The sequence below is a fragment of the Strongyloides ratti genome (genome assembly GCF_001040885.1).
Source record: "Strongyloides ratti genome assembly S_ratti_ED321, chromosome : 2".
Lineage (NCBI taxonomy): Eukaryota > Metazoa > Nematoda > Chromadorea > Rhabditida > Strongyloididae > Strongyloides > Strongyloides ratti.
In genome coordinates this window covers 11,683,787-11,698,114 of record NC_037308.1, presented here as the reverse complement: position 1 = coordinate 11,698,114, position 14,328 = coordinate 11,683,787, and the positions used below count along the sequence as shown (strand labels likewise).

The following is a 14,328-nucleotide window of genomic DNA, read 5'->3' as shown; positions in this document are numbered from 1 at the left end:
TGATATGTAAGATCTTCTTTTTTTTTTTTTATTCAATAACTTTTCTTTTTAATATTTTTATATATCATTTAAAATCTCTCGTTTTCTTTCACCGTTCACATAATTTGATGTAACAAAAGCTTTAAGTTCAAATTTCACACTAAATATCCATGCTTTTTCATTACCATACACAAAGTGGTAATAACCACTTTTTGGTATCAACCATTTAAAATAATCTATTGTTGATAGACCTGGTCTTTCACAACCCATATGTACTTCTGGATATATTTTTAATTGTTCTTTCTTTTCTAATTTTATTTTATTTTCTGTATAAACACAATTAAATGTAAATTCTTGTGATTGAAGTATATATAATTCAATTAAATCACCTTCCTTAAGATAATATGTAAGTGATAATATACCACCTGCTGGTATTGAGTATTCTTTTAAATTACCAATTTCTTTTTTTTCAATTTTTATATCATATGGATTGTCGAATGGTGATGAATCTGGTAAAACAACAATATTACTACATAATTCACATCCATTTGGATCAGGTATTGTTCCACCATAACATTTTGGTAATGAATTTGGATCTATATGTTCAATGATAGTTTCTTTCCAATTATCATTAAGTATATTCATACGACTCTACAAAATTATAAAATTTTATATTAAAAATAATTTCTTTTTTTTTTTTTTTTTTGTTAACTTACTCTATATTCATTTGGAACAAAAGCTGCACATGCATTATATAAAACATTAATAAATCTAGGTGCATTTACAACAATCATTTTAGTATAAAAATATGGGTATTGTTCAATTAATGTACCCCACATTATTCTATATGGACCAGTAATAATTGAGATAAGATTTGATTGAAATTTAAGACCTTTCATATCAAAAAGTAACAAACAACCAGACATTTTTCCTGTTCTTTTTTCAATTTCCATAATTTTTCTCATCATTATTTCCATTATCCGAAAACGATTCATTATAAATGGTGTTGCTTTAATATTTTCAATCATTCTTGTTAAATCAAACATTCCTGTCCTTTCAATAACTAAAATTCTATTATCATCATTAGAAACAACTTTATCCATTATTGTTAATGGTGCATATTTATCAGCATTCTCATCAATATTTCCATCAAAATTACTATTTAATATATTATCAAGATCAAGTATCTTTCGTATATTTAGATGACGTTTATATTTTTGTGCTGCTTCCTCTAAATTATATTCATAAGCATAAATCCAACGTAAAATATTAAATGGAGTTGAATAGAAAGTGGTATCTTCTACTCCAGCATAAACTTTAACTTTTTCAATAGCTTTCCAATCTTTATCTGAAATTTCAGGTTCAACAGTATTATCACAAGTCATTGATAATTAATTTATTTTTTCCTTAAAAAAAAAAGATATTAATAAAATATTATAAAAAGTAAAAGTAAAGAAAAAAAAAATTATAGTTAAATTTTTATATAAAATTAAAAATTAAAAGATTATCATAAAAATAATTATAATAAGACAAAATCAAAATGACCAAATCTTTTTAAATATTTTTAAAAATGAGGTTATATATATATTTTATAAAAAGGATAATTTTTATCTATCAAGTAATCAAAAGTTAAAATTATATTATACTATGCATATATGTATTCCAGATTCAGTTAATCTATCTTTAATCTACTCTAATACATTCTCCTCTTAATTCTTTTAACTGTAAAAATTAATTTTACACAATATAATTCATTTTGTAATGGAGCTATATTTTACAACAAATGTTGTATAAAATTTTGTATATATTTTTAGACATATATATATATATATTTTCATATTTGTCTACTCATAAACATGTATGGATGTGTAGTTATACTAACGACATATTATATAAAAATTACTATGATGAAGAAATTTTATTTAAACATAATAAAGAACAATTGAAAAAAAAAATATATTTTTAAGAAAAATAAACAAATAGTATAATTTATAAACAATATCTAAATTTTCTATAATAGAAAATAATCAACTTTTTTATTCATGAATGAATATATATATATATTTTTTAATTTATAATAATAAGAATAGTACAAATGTAGTTAAAAATAAATTGTAAAAATAATTCTATTTATAAACTATCTAAAAACAAAATAAATCTTTATGGATCTGTTAAAATAGTATAAAGTATAAAAGTAGTTTTTTTTAAAAAAAAAAAAAAAAGTAGAGGGAGGGAAATTGTAATTGTGTTTGGTTGAGGTTAAAAAAATATTTTACTAATGTATATAAAAAAAAAAATTGTACATACATATAACATAATATTATACCATTGAGAAAGGAACATACAAATGTATATATATATATATATATAGATAAATATATACTTCTTATTATTGAAAATCATCTTCACATTTATCTTTGATGGATAAGTATTTAAGTGCAAGTTTACAGATTGTTAAAAGTTAAAATTATTATTTATAAAATAATTAAATTTATTAACATTATTGATTTTAACTTAAAAATTTTTTAAAGAATATTTTAAAGTTGCCATTATCCTTTTAATAATATTTTGATAAAAAAAAATATATTCTCAAAGAAAAATGTATAATTTTATTTACAATTATAAAATGTTATTTTCTTTATAATATGTTATTCACAAAACTATGTTTTATAATATATTATTTTTTTTTAATATACAAAAATATTATAAATTAATATTTTAAAAATTGCGTATGATAAAAAATTTGAATTTATGAAAATATAATAAAAACAAAATTAAATATCATGATTTTTAAAAAGTTATATCTTTGTTTATTTTTTTTTAACAAATAATAATGCTTTCATGGTGCCATCCAAACTCACCTAAAGTTGAAGATTTAACAAATAAGCCAGATATTTTTGCAAAAAAATGGGACCAAAAAAAATTTATTGGACGGGTTAAACATTTTATCGTAGTCGTTAATCCCTTAAATTTATTAGTACCAGACTCAAAATTATTAGAATGTAAGAAAATAGTTTTAAATTATAAGTAAGACAAAAAAAATTAATGTAGTATATAATAATTAATCAACATAATTGTAACAATTTTAGAAATGGTATAATTGACAAAAACTTGACAGTAGATGAGTTATGGAGAGCTAAACACCTTTTTGACAGTGCATTCCATCCAGAAACATATGAATTATCACATTTTCTTGGTCGTTTTAGTTGCCAGGTGCCAATAAATACATTTATTCATGCTGGAATGATGACATTCTACAAACATCCAGCTTCTGTCATATTTTGGCAGTGGCTCAATCAAACGTCAAATGCATTGTTAAATTATACAAATAGAGCTGGTATAGATGGTGATACAAAATCAAGAATATTTAGTAGTTATTTATTGGCAACCGGTGGTGCATTATCATCCTCATTAGGATTAAATTATTTATGTAAAAAAGCTGTAAGTTATATATATATATATATTTTTAACTATACTAATTAATATAAATGATTTATAATTAAAGAAATTTCATTCTATTATTAATAGAATGGTACCATTTGCAGCTATAACAATTGCCAATATCATTAACATTCCTAGTATGAGATATAATGAATTTACAACAGGAATTACAATAAGAGATGAGTATGATAACAAAATTGGTACAAGTACAGCTGTTGCAAAAATAGCCATTACAGCAGTTATAATTGGAAGACTTTTTAATGCATTTCCTGACATGTGCTTATCACCAATATTTGTTGACTGGGTTTCTAAACGACCTTGGTATAGTAAGAATCGTTGGGTTGCTGGTCCTATTCAAACAACACTTGGATTTTTATGTCTTCTTATAGCAACACCAATTGGATGTGCATTATTTCCACAAGATTTAGAAACAACAATTGATAAATTAGAACCATCATTACAGGAAAAAATTAAAAAATTAAATCCAGTTCCAGTAAAAATTATTTTTAACAAAGGTCTTTAATAACTATTATCATATATATATTAATAATAATTAATCTCAATTACTTAATTACTTTTAAATACATTTTCTAATATTAATAAAAATTATAACTAAACTAATTTTACATTTAATTTTTTTTTTTTAATTTTCTAATCATTCTTTAAAAGATTATCTTATAATTTTTATAAACATATGTATTTTAAAAAATTTATAAGTCAAAATAAGTAAATATTTAACTGAAAAAAAGGAATTTATTTTATGTTAATTGCTTATTATCCAACTTAATTACTAATTAATATTAATATAAATCCTACTTTCATATTATTATTATGTCATTGATTAAGATAATTGTAAGATTATTATTTTAATTTGTAACAAAATTATAATTATTTTCAATATTAATAATTTAAATATTATCCTATCATAATATTTATTAATATTAAAATTACTTTTTAATAGAGAAAAAAAAAGAATAAACAAACAAACTTTTGTTATAGGATACTCCCGATACATGATGATAATGAAATAATAATATTAAATAATAAAAACATATTATTTTGTAATATTAAATATTCAAACATATATCCAATTGTATTAATAATTGTAAAAGTTAGTATTGATAAAATTATCAACTCTTTTTTTTCCATTCTTTTTTCTAAAATATCTATAAAAAGAATGATTATAGATGTTGACACTAAAATATAATTTTAATAAAAAGTACAAATTATTGTATTATTAAAAATATAAACATACATAATGCATTTCTAAGTTGACATTTATTATCATCCGAAATATGGCGAAAAAAATGATAAAAAAACGGAAATATAAAAAATGTTAATAAAAATAATTTTTTTCCCCTTTCATATTGACTTTGATATAGGAACATTTTATGTTTAAATTATTAATTAATTTTTACAGTCAATGATTTCTAATTACATTTAAATGATACTCATACATATAAATTACCATATTATCATTGTAAAAATTTTTTTATTATATATCTTTTCATCAAATTAATGTTAATTAACTGGTAATTTAACTGTTTCAATTCTTTTACTTTTTTTATTATTACAATAGCAACCTTTAATCTTAGCTTCTTCTTACCGTTACTTGTCGGCATTTATCATGGCACTTCAAACATCTTGATAGGGTATTGAAGCGTGTTTTTATTATATCAAGAAGCCGATTCACTTTTGATCTATCTATTACTAAGGACATCTGTAAGCAGTTAACGCAAGCTACTTCTAGAACACCCGCAGTGTTCATAGTTAAAAAAAAAGTTACTTAAAAAAATGGATAATGTGTGGAAGTTTGTTGTCAAACTTGTTGAACTATCTAAATAAAAATATGGCAGATGATGTTGTTATATTTTTATTATAAATTTAAGTTATTTTTATAAATTAATATCACCTGCTTTTTGTTACTTAAAGGAGATATATTCCCTTGAGATATGGAAGTATTGAGAAATTTTTATATATAACATTTCCTCTATCTATATTTTTTTTTGTTTTATCCACACCCCCTTACAAAAATGATGGCCTTTCAAGGAATATATAGTAAAAATAAAAAAAAAAGGTGTTTGTAGTAGATTATGTTATGACAAGGGCATATACATAAGATCCCTGTACTGACCCATTCTTAGGTGGACCGCCTTACAATATAAGTATTTAAGATAGTTCATAATCATGAAAAAGTATTATTTGATGTTATATTTTTATTTTGAATATGGATACTTATATTGTTACCAATTCATGCTCTACTAAAAAAGAAGGTTCTACATTACGTTCAAGAATCTCAAAATCTCATCATACACTTTATAAAACAATAAATAAATTTCCTGATCAAGTTGAAAAAAGAAATGAAAGAGAGAGAAGGAGAGTTCAACAGGTTAATCTTGGATATATTAAACTTGGTGAACATGTCCCTAAATGGAGAACAAATAATAAAAAATTATCAAAAGTGGAGACATTACGTGAGGCAGCTAAATATATTGAATATTTACAAAATTTACTTAAAGAATCAAATAAAAATAATAATGAAAATCAAATATTAAAATCAACAAATAATTTTAATAATTCATTTTCATCCTCCTCTGATGGAGAATCTTTTTATCAATGTTCTGAGGGATCATCATATACATCATCATCAATTACTTCATCATCACCTATAACACAATATTATGATACACAAAATATTTTACAATCAAATTCTTATCAACAAATGTTTCATCAACAAAATTATTATCCAAATTATCAAGAATATTCATATACAAATATAAAAAATGAAGAGACATACTATTAATTATAGATAATAACATTATTAAAATTATAGTAAATTTCTACGGGTTCATTATTTATAATTTTTTTTTTAAATAATTCTTAATTACATAATAAAAAGTTTAGAAAGTTCATAATTATTTTTTATTGTATATTATCATCATCATATTTTTCTTACGCAATAACAGTTGACAAAAAAGAATGGTAAACTTTTTTAGTTAATGTATGATGTTGTAAGGTAAATGAATTATACAACAAACATCTGGTATAGTTAAGTAAAATTAAATGTTTTATATAATAAGTTCTCCCTGATATATACAATTTCATATCTCATATTTTAATAAACCTTATATTAATTGAAGGGTAATTATAAATATGGTAATGATTAGGTAAAAGATAAATAATATATCAATTGAAGTATGATAGTATTTTTTTTTTACATCTGTTATATTTATATATATATTTAATACTTTTAATTAATTGGATACTTATTATTTTTTTGATTTCATCATAATTATTATATAATATTAATATATATAAAATGTTTAAATATAATTATTAAAATTATTTTGATAAATATATAAATTTTAATATTTATATATATATATATATATATATATATATATATATATATATATATTTTTAATGTTACCTTTATTTATTATTATGCATAGTTAATGTAAATTAAAAATTTTCTGAAGCATAGTTTGATCAATTATTTATAGTTTAACTACTTATTCAAGCGAGGCAATTGTCAGGTCATGAAATAAAATGCTATTTTGAATTAACTTCCTCTTTTTATTTTTATAAATGTAATAGTATAAATTTACTATTTTATTCAAACAATAGTTTTATAAAATTAACAATAACCATGATATTCTAATCACCTAGTACCAACATAAATTAAAGCTTTTCTACTTCATATAATTTTTTTTTTGTTATTATTATTATTACATATAAAATATATATTTCTTACTCTTCTTTTCTATAGCATTATATTTTTCTTTAATCAACTTCTTTTTTTTTTTTAATATATAATTGAAGGGTATCTTTTTTAAATACAAATTTAATATATATTTTTAATTACTTTTATAAAATAGTATCAAAAAAAGGTTATAAAGTATGTTTTAGTTTATCAACTTAAAAATTACATATGTTCTTTTGCGGTATTAAAAGATATTTGTAAATATATATATATAAACATGTATTAAAAATAATTGAATGTATCGGTTAATGGCATTTTAAGTACCAATATTCTTCTCTCCTTACTGTATTACTTGAAAAGTATTAGCGGTATAGATAAAAGAATATCCATTTAATGATATCTAAATGTCTGTTGATCAAACAATGTTTTTAAAAAAAAAAATGAAATATATTTATTTTTGTTGTAAATTAAATTAAAATTAATAAAATTATTTTTTTTATTTAATTTATAATATTATTAATTTTTAATCTTAATAATAATATAATAAATTTTTGATAAAATTAATCTTCAAGGTCATATATGGTATCTTTAAATATATTATAAGTGGTATTTAGATGGATGTACTAGTTAAGAGTAAGGTACAAGAAAAATTTTTAACAATAGACCTTTTTCTGACAACCACCAAAAACTGATTTATATGTTGAAGCTTATAATGCTAATTGGGATTATAAATAAATCTTTTTAAAATCTTTTTTCTTTTTCAAATTTTGGATAGTGATTGTAAATTTTACAATGAAATAAAACAATCATAATACAATAAGATATTTTCTTTTATTTAAAGAAGAGGCTTTCATTTAAAATCATAACAAGAAGCTTGTAATATAACATACTTTTGGGTTTTGCCGAAATAGATAATAAGAAAAATGATGAACTCTTAAAATGATGTCAATCCACTTCTTATCCTTTCAATAGGTAGATTAACAACATTTCTTACCTCTATTTTTTTCTTTATTAATATCGGCATCTTCCTGCCACTTTATAAAAAGTGTAATGATGCCGCTAATAATAATTTGGTTATGATCTTTTAAATACATATATATGATATATATTACTATATTTTAAATTAATAAAGAAACTGGTCCATATAGATAGCATCATATTTTTTTTTTTAATAAAGATGGTCCATAAAAGTATAATCGGTTATGTTTTTATATTATTCATATTAATGTGTTCATTCATCATAAGTAATTTGATATAACAATTATCTTCAAACCAACAGGTTATATTTCATTTTTAACACTCCTTAATTTGCCGAAGATTTCCTTTTAGGAAAAGAGGTACTTTTGAAGATTTATGACTATTTAATGTTAGCTAATTGAACAAGGACACATATTTATGTATATATATAATATAAGTTAATTAGAAACTTTTATAAATATTTCATTTATAAAAACTAATCAACTTTTCGGCATCATCTTAAAGTAATATTTTTAACAACATTTTCATTATTTACAAAAAAAAAAAATAATATTAAAGGTTCATTGAATGTAATTACATATTTAATGATTATCTATAACCTAAACTTTGAATGGTAGTGGTTATAAAAAAAGGTAATGAGTCAAATAGTTTAAGAAACAAGTATTGTTTACTATCATAATTAAAGATTTCTTTTTGATGATTACCGATTGTGTATGTTACTATAATAATGACACTTTTAATATTCCCATAACATTACAATTTACCCATTTTCATGACAGATGCCATATTGTCTAAATTTTATCATTCTCCTAATATATATATATATATTTATTTTAATGTTAACAAAAAAAAAAAGAAGAGAAAAGCTAGAATTAATTTTACTCATTTATCAATAAAAAAGACTATAATAGGAAGACTATTTATTGTAGTAAATAAATTTTATTTTATTTTTTTTTAAAAAAAAAAAAAAGAAAGATAATATAGTATAAGAAAAAAAGAAAAAAATATATATTTATTAGGCTTTTGTTAAAAAAAAATAATTGTTATATTTATTGTACCATATAATATATCTTTTCAAAATCTGTTCCATGATTGAAATATTTTTAATAAAATGTCAATTCAAATATTCATAGTTAAAATCAATTAATCATTCTTGAAAATTTATTTAAATAAAACCATTTTTATGAAGCATAGTAGATGTTCTTCATACATCATTAATAGATACTGAATATTATATATCTTTTTATAATTTACTCTTCATGTAATGTTCCGGTTCATATAATCAAAGTGAGAGAGAGAGGATATAAAGATTTTTTGGATGGTGAATTATATATAAGTATAATTAAGTTGAATAGAAAAAGAATATAAAAAGATTAGTAAAAGTTAAAAAAGAATGGAATGAAGATTTAAATTAATGATGAATGATTAATTAGAAAGTGTAAGATAACATTTGTTTTATTTGTACATACCAAATTTCTATAAAAAGTATTGCATGTCAAAAAAAAAAAAAAATAAATATAATTTTCTCTTTCTCTCTTTTTTTTAAGATTGATACTTGATTGGATTTGTCAGATTTTTGTTATATTTTATATCTATTTATTATTTTTAATTACTCCTTGATTTTAGAAATATTGCTTTTTATGATATATATAAAAAAGCAATTATAATTTTTTTTTCTCTTATTTGTTAGCTTTAAATAATAACAATAATGGTATAAAATTGAATTGTTATTAAAAAAAATTATAGGTAAAGAATGAGTGATAATTATTTGTAATAAAAAAATTATAACTCAAATGTAATTTCCTCTTTTCTAAAATATTACAATCATGTCGTCCTCCAGATGTTGTTAGCTGTATATATCTTAACAATAGTACTATTATCTTGAAAATGATATTACAAACCAAGAAAACATATTTAAATTTAGATGTGTGAAGGACAAATATATATATTTATATATTTATTAGATTAAACTGATAAAAGTTTAATGTTAAAAATAATAATTTGTTAACTCTTTAAACAGGTGTAATAAATGAAAAAGATATTTCATAAATTTTATTAGCATTTCTTACGCAACATCAAAAGTTTATTGTTATAAGATTATTATTACAAGTTTAGGATTAATTTAGAAAAGCATAAAACATATATATATAAATATAATTAATAAAATTAAAGAAAATGATTTTATTTGAGAAAAACATAAAATATTGGCCCGTATATATTAAAATATAATCTACAATAATAAGTTATAATAAACTAAATAATAAAAATAAATATAAGTTTCTTCATTATTTTTTTTTTGATTTCAAGAAATAAAAAAAAAGTATTTAATAGTAATTTGATGAATTTTGTTGAATGTATGTTGGATACATTCCAGTTATACTATTACTTTGTTGATTATTTATTGTTGTATAACCTCCATAATAAGGTGATGGTGTTGAAGAGGAGTATGTTGGTGATACATTTGTAGAATGTTGATGATCATAATAATTTATAAAACATGACTGTTGAAGTTGCTCATTGTTAGAATTTGATTGTATGACATATTCATTGTCTGATGATATTGATAATGAAGAGTATGTTAATGAATTTTCATCTATACATGATTGTATATCTTTATTTGTAGAATTTTCATTACTTTTTAATAATGTTTCAAGATATTTAATGTATCTGGCTGCCTCACGAAGTGTCTCTACTTTTGAAAGTTTCTTATTTTTTGTTCTCCATTTAGGGACATGTTCACCAAGGCGAACAAAACCAAGATTAACTTGACGTACACGTTTTCTTTCACGTTCATTTCTTCTTTCAACTTGTTCAGGAAGTTTTTTACCATCATCAATATTAGTATTTTTTGTAACTCTAGAACGAAGTGTAGAACCTTCTCTTTCTTTATTAATAATTTGAGAAGTTGGTGACATTTTGATGAAAATAAAATAATAATAATAATTTAACAGAAAAAAAAATAATAATATATATTAAAAAATATATATATATAATAGAATAAACGAAAGTTCAAGAATGATATATAATTTTCTCTTATATATAGTATGTATTTATATATATATTGTAGGTGGAGACAATCAAAACTCAACCCTCATTTAATAATCATAATGAATAATGTGGTCAACCTAACACTGCCCTCTATATCTTTATATGACAAGCCATCTAAATAATATAAATGTATATTATTTTACCTTCCTTTTAACTAATGCTTGATTTAATTAAAAATATAATATTAATATATCAAATATTAATAATAATTTCATGACAATTTTTTGTAACTAAAAATAATAATAAAAATTAAAAAGGATATCCTTAAACATATGTTTTAACAGGTAAAATGACACAACAATTATTATAATATTAATTGTTAGATGCCGCAAGATAACAATTAAAAGATTAAACTTATGATCCACAGGGTGTAGAATTAAAGTTTAACAGCTTTTATTAAAATAAAAAATGCCGTCTTTATCTTTTTTATTATTACAAATATAAAAATGATTTGGTTTTTGTCCTTATATATATGTATATTAATAAAATTATTAATAGCATCTGTTGATAATTATTAAGAATTATGAAGAAAAAAGAATAAAAACCGAAATAAAAATGCATGCTTCAACACTCCTCATCATATAAGAAACCCGATATTAAGATGAAATATTTGATATTAAAGTGAGTTGCGTGACACTCTCACCTTAATAATAATTCTAATAAAATTCATTTATTTTTAAAGTATAATCTATATGTATATAAAATTATAAATTAAAGATGTCATTTTATAAATAAATATACATATTTTTAAATTACCATAAAAGTATAATTATTTTTTTTTTTTTTAAATATTTATTTACTTTTTTTTATGTAAATAATATTTTATTAACTGTCCATAATAAATATTATTTTAGAATCAGTTATATATAATTGATAGGTTCATGAATACCAGACAGTAATCATTAAAGAGAAAAAAAAAATTATGATACAAATAAAATTGTATCAAATCTCATTAATGTTTAGTGATGGCCAAATTTATTGCCATTATAAATAAGTAAGTATTACTATATTTTACCATCAATAAAATTGTATTGTTTTATTTATCATGTACATATAGTTATGTTGTCAAGATAATAACTATAAATTTATTACATCATTTACTAAAATATATTAATGTACCATTTAAAAATAAAAAAAAAAAAACTTAATATAATTTATTTGAGGTTAATTTAATTACATTAAAATAATTATAAAGTATCTTATTTCATTATTAATGTATAAATTAAATATATTTAATAATAATAATATATCTAAAAAAAAGTTATTTATCTATCATTTATTAAAAGTACACATAAAATAAATATTAAAATAAAGTTAACAAATTTAAATTTAATGTTTATTTGCTTGACCTCACAGAGTAATGTTTTGTTTTTTTCTATCACTTTTTTATTTCTATATCTTTTTATTAGTAGTAAACATAGAAAAGTAAAGTAAAAAAAAAAAAGAGAAAGTAAGTTAGAGACAACTAACAGTATCAGATGACAGAATTGAGGTAAACATAATTAATTCAACTACCTAATTTAGAGATAAAGATATATTATTGTTAATGTATTAACACGCGATTTTGTAGTAATAATATATTATTTTACTTATACTTGTATTATGATTATTATTTATTCAAACCCTAAAATCATTAGCTTTCATCATGTATTAAGATATCTAATTTATGACTTAAAATGATAATTAGGTATTATGTTAAATAAAATATAAGCTTTTTATAAATGGAAATAGAAAAAAGATTAGTATTTACTTTTAAACATATATTATTAATCATTTTATTTTTTTTTTTTGTTTTATTCTTATATTAATAATAATTATAAAAAGATCAAAAGAAAAAGGTAAAAAAAAATTAAAATAAATGATTATTAAACTTTCATTATCTTATGTAATATTTTTGTAAATTAAAAGGTAATGTCTTTTTCATTATCTTTTTGATGGCAGCTGTCCTCGTAATCGTGCAGTTTCATGCTGATTATTAAAGAAATAAAAGTATTACTGGATATTTCTTTTTTATATTTAAATACTTTTGATTAGTCAACTTCAATTATTGTTAATATAATTTTATAAAAATTATTTAAAACAATTTTATTTAAATAGAACAATAGAAATTATGATTATTTCCGGATCATGAGGACAATGATATTTTTGGTTGGAGAGAAAAAAAAAACAATAGAAGATGAAACAAAGAATTAAAATGAGGAAGTTAATTAACTCCAGTAATGATATGGTACTATAATAATACTATTGAAATGAAAAATATAATACATAAATAGATGTATTATTAGAAAATTTTTCTCTTAACAAAAGTTGTATTGTTTTGTTGTAGTAGTCCAATTACTTAAAGATAATCTATCTTAATGACCCGTATCCAAATTTTTTTAACAATAATAGTATAATTTTAAGATCAACTAACAAAGTTACATCAGATGCCAATGAAGTTTGAAGAGTAACAATTAATAGGATTAAATAAATCTGGTAATCTTAGATTCTTGTAATATAATAATCCGTATTATTTTGAAAGTGGTAACAAATTGATATTTATATATATAGGAATGAATAATGTCATTCATAATATAATAACAACTTTGGGACTTGTTAAGAGCACTTTATATTATAAAATCTTGGATCAAGGTTAAAATATTGAATAGGATTATAAATGTGACTTTTCTTACAATAATATAACAGTTTTTAATATTCAATATAAATAAGAAAATTATTTAAAAAAAAAAAAAGTATTATCGTCTTAAAATTCTATCTATTTAGTGATAGAATGACTTATGTATAATACATATATATAAAAAATAATTTTTTTAAATGATCAGTTAAATAAAATTAATCAAAAATTCCTTTTAAAATAGCAATTTGTCAAATAATACTTTTATAATATAAAACTTTTAATCTTTTTTTTTTTCATTAAAGTTTTATTTATTATATTATATTATTATCTGAATAATTTTTTGAGAACAACCAAATTAATTAAAATTGATTATTTCTTGAATATTGTTATATAATAAATTTTTATTTTTCATATACTTGTTTTTGAAGTACCATTAAAAGGCAGTAACAAATTATAATTTTGCATTATATAAAGAAGATAGAAATAGTTTACCTTTTATTACATATGTATATACGTCGACAATAATTAAAGTTATATTATATTCATTGTAATAATTAAATAT

At 20.3% G+C, this 14,328-nt stretch overlaps 4 protein-coding genes across 4 annotated transcripts; 2 read left to right on the top strand and 2 right to left on the bottom strand.

Annotated features, from left to right (window-relative positions):
• Positions 1 to 57: 57 nt before the first annotated feature.
• Positions 58 to 1,364, bottom strand: SRAE_2000374200 (CRAL-TRIO domain and CRAL/TRIO, N-terminal domain-containing protein; the record flags this gene model as incomplete). Its single annotated transcript, XM_024654971.1, has 2 exons — positions 58 to 630; positions 696 to 1,364. 2 exons carry the CDS (start codon positions 1,362 to 1,364, stop codon positions 58 to 60), a joined length of 1,242 nt encoding a protein of 413 aa, XP_024508290.1.
• A 1,448-nt stretch (positions 1,365 to 2,812) lies between these two features.
• SRAE_2000374100 (AT24389p) lies at positions 2,813 to 3,943 on the top strand (the record flags this gene model as incomplete). The annotated part of the gene is made up of 3 exons (XM_024654970.1): positions 2,813 to 3,006; positions 3,069 to 3,420; positions 3,485 to 3,943. The coding sequence occupies 3 exons, from the start codon at positions 2,813 to 2,815 to the stop codon at positions 3,941 to 3,943; spliced, it is 1,005 nt and encodes a 334-aa protein (XP_024508289.1).
• A 1,704-nt stretch (positions 3,944 to 5,647) lies between these two features.
• On the top strand, positions 5,648 to 6,223 carry SRAE_2000374000 (Myc-type, basic helix-loop-helix (bHLH) domain-containing protein; the record flags this gene model as incomplete). Its single annotated transcript, XM_024654969.1, has 1 exon — positions 5,648 to 6,223. The coding sequence occupies one exon, from the start codon at positions 5,648 to 5,650 to the stop codon at positions 6,221 to 6,223; it is 576 nt and encodes a 191-aa protein (XP_024508288.1).
• Positions 6,224 to 10,425: 4,202 nt separating this feature from the next.
• On the bottom strand, positions 10,426 to 11,016 carry SRAE_2000373900 (Myc-type, basic helix-loop-helix (bHLH) domain-containing protein; the record flags this gene model as incomplete). Its single annotated transcript, XM_024654968.1, has 1 exon — positions 10,426 to 11,016. One exon carries the CDS (start codon positions 11,014 to 11,016, stop codon positions 10,426 to 10,428), a length of 591 nt encoding a protein of 196 aa, XP_024508287.1.
• Positions 11,017 to 14,328: the final 3,312 nt, after the last annotated feature.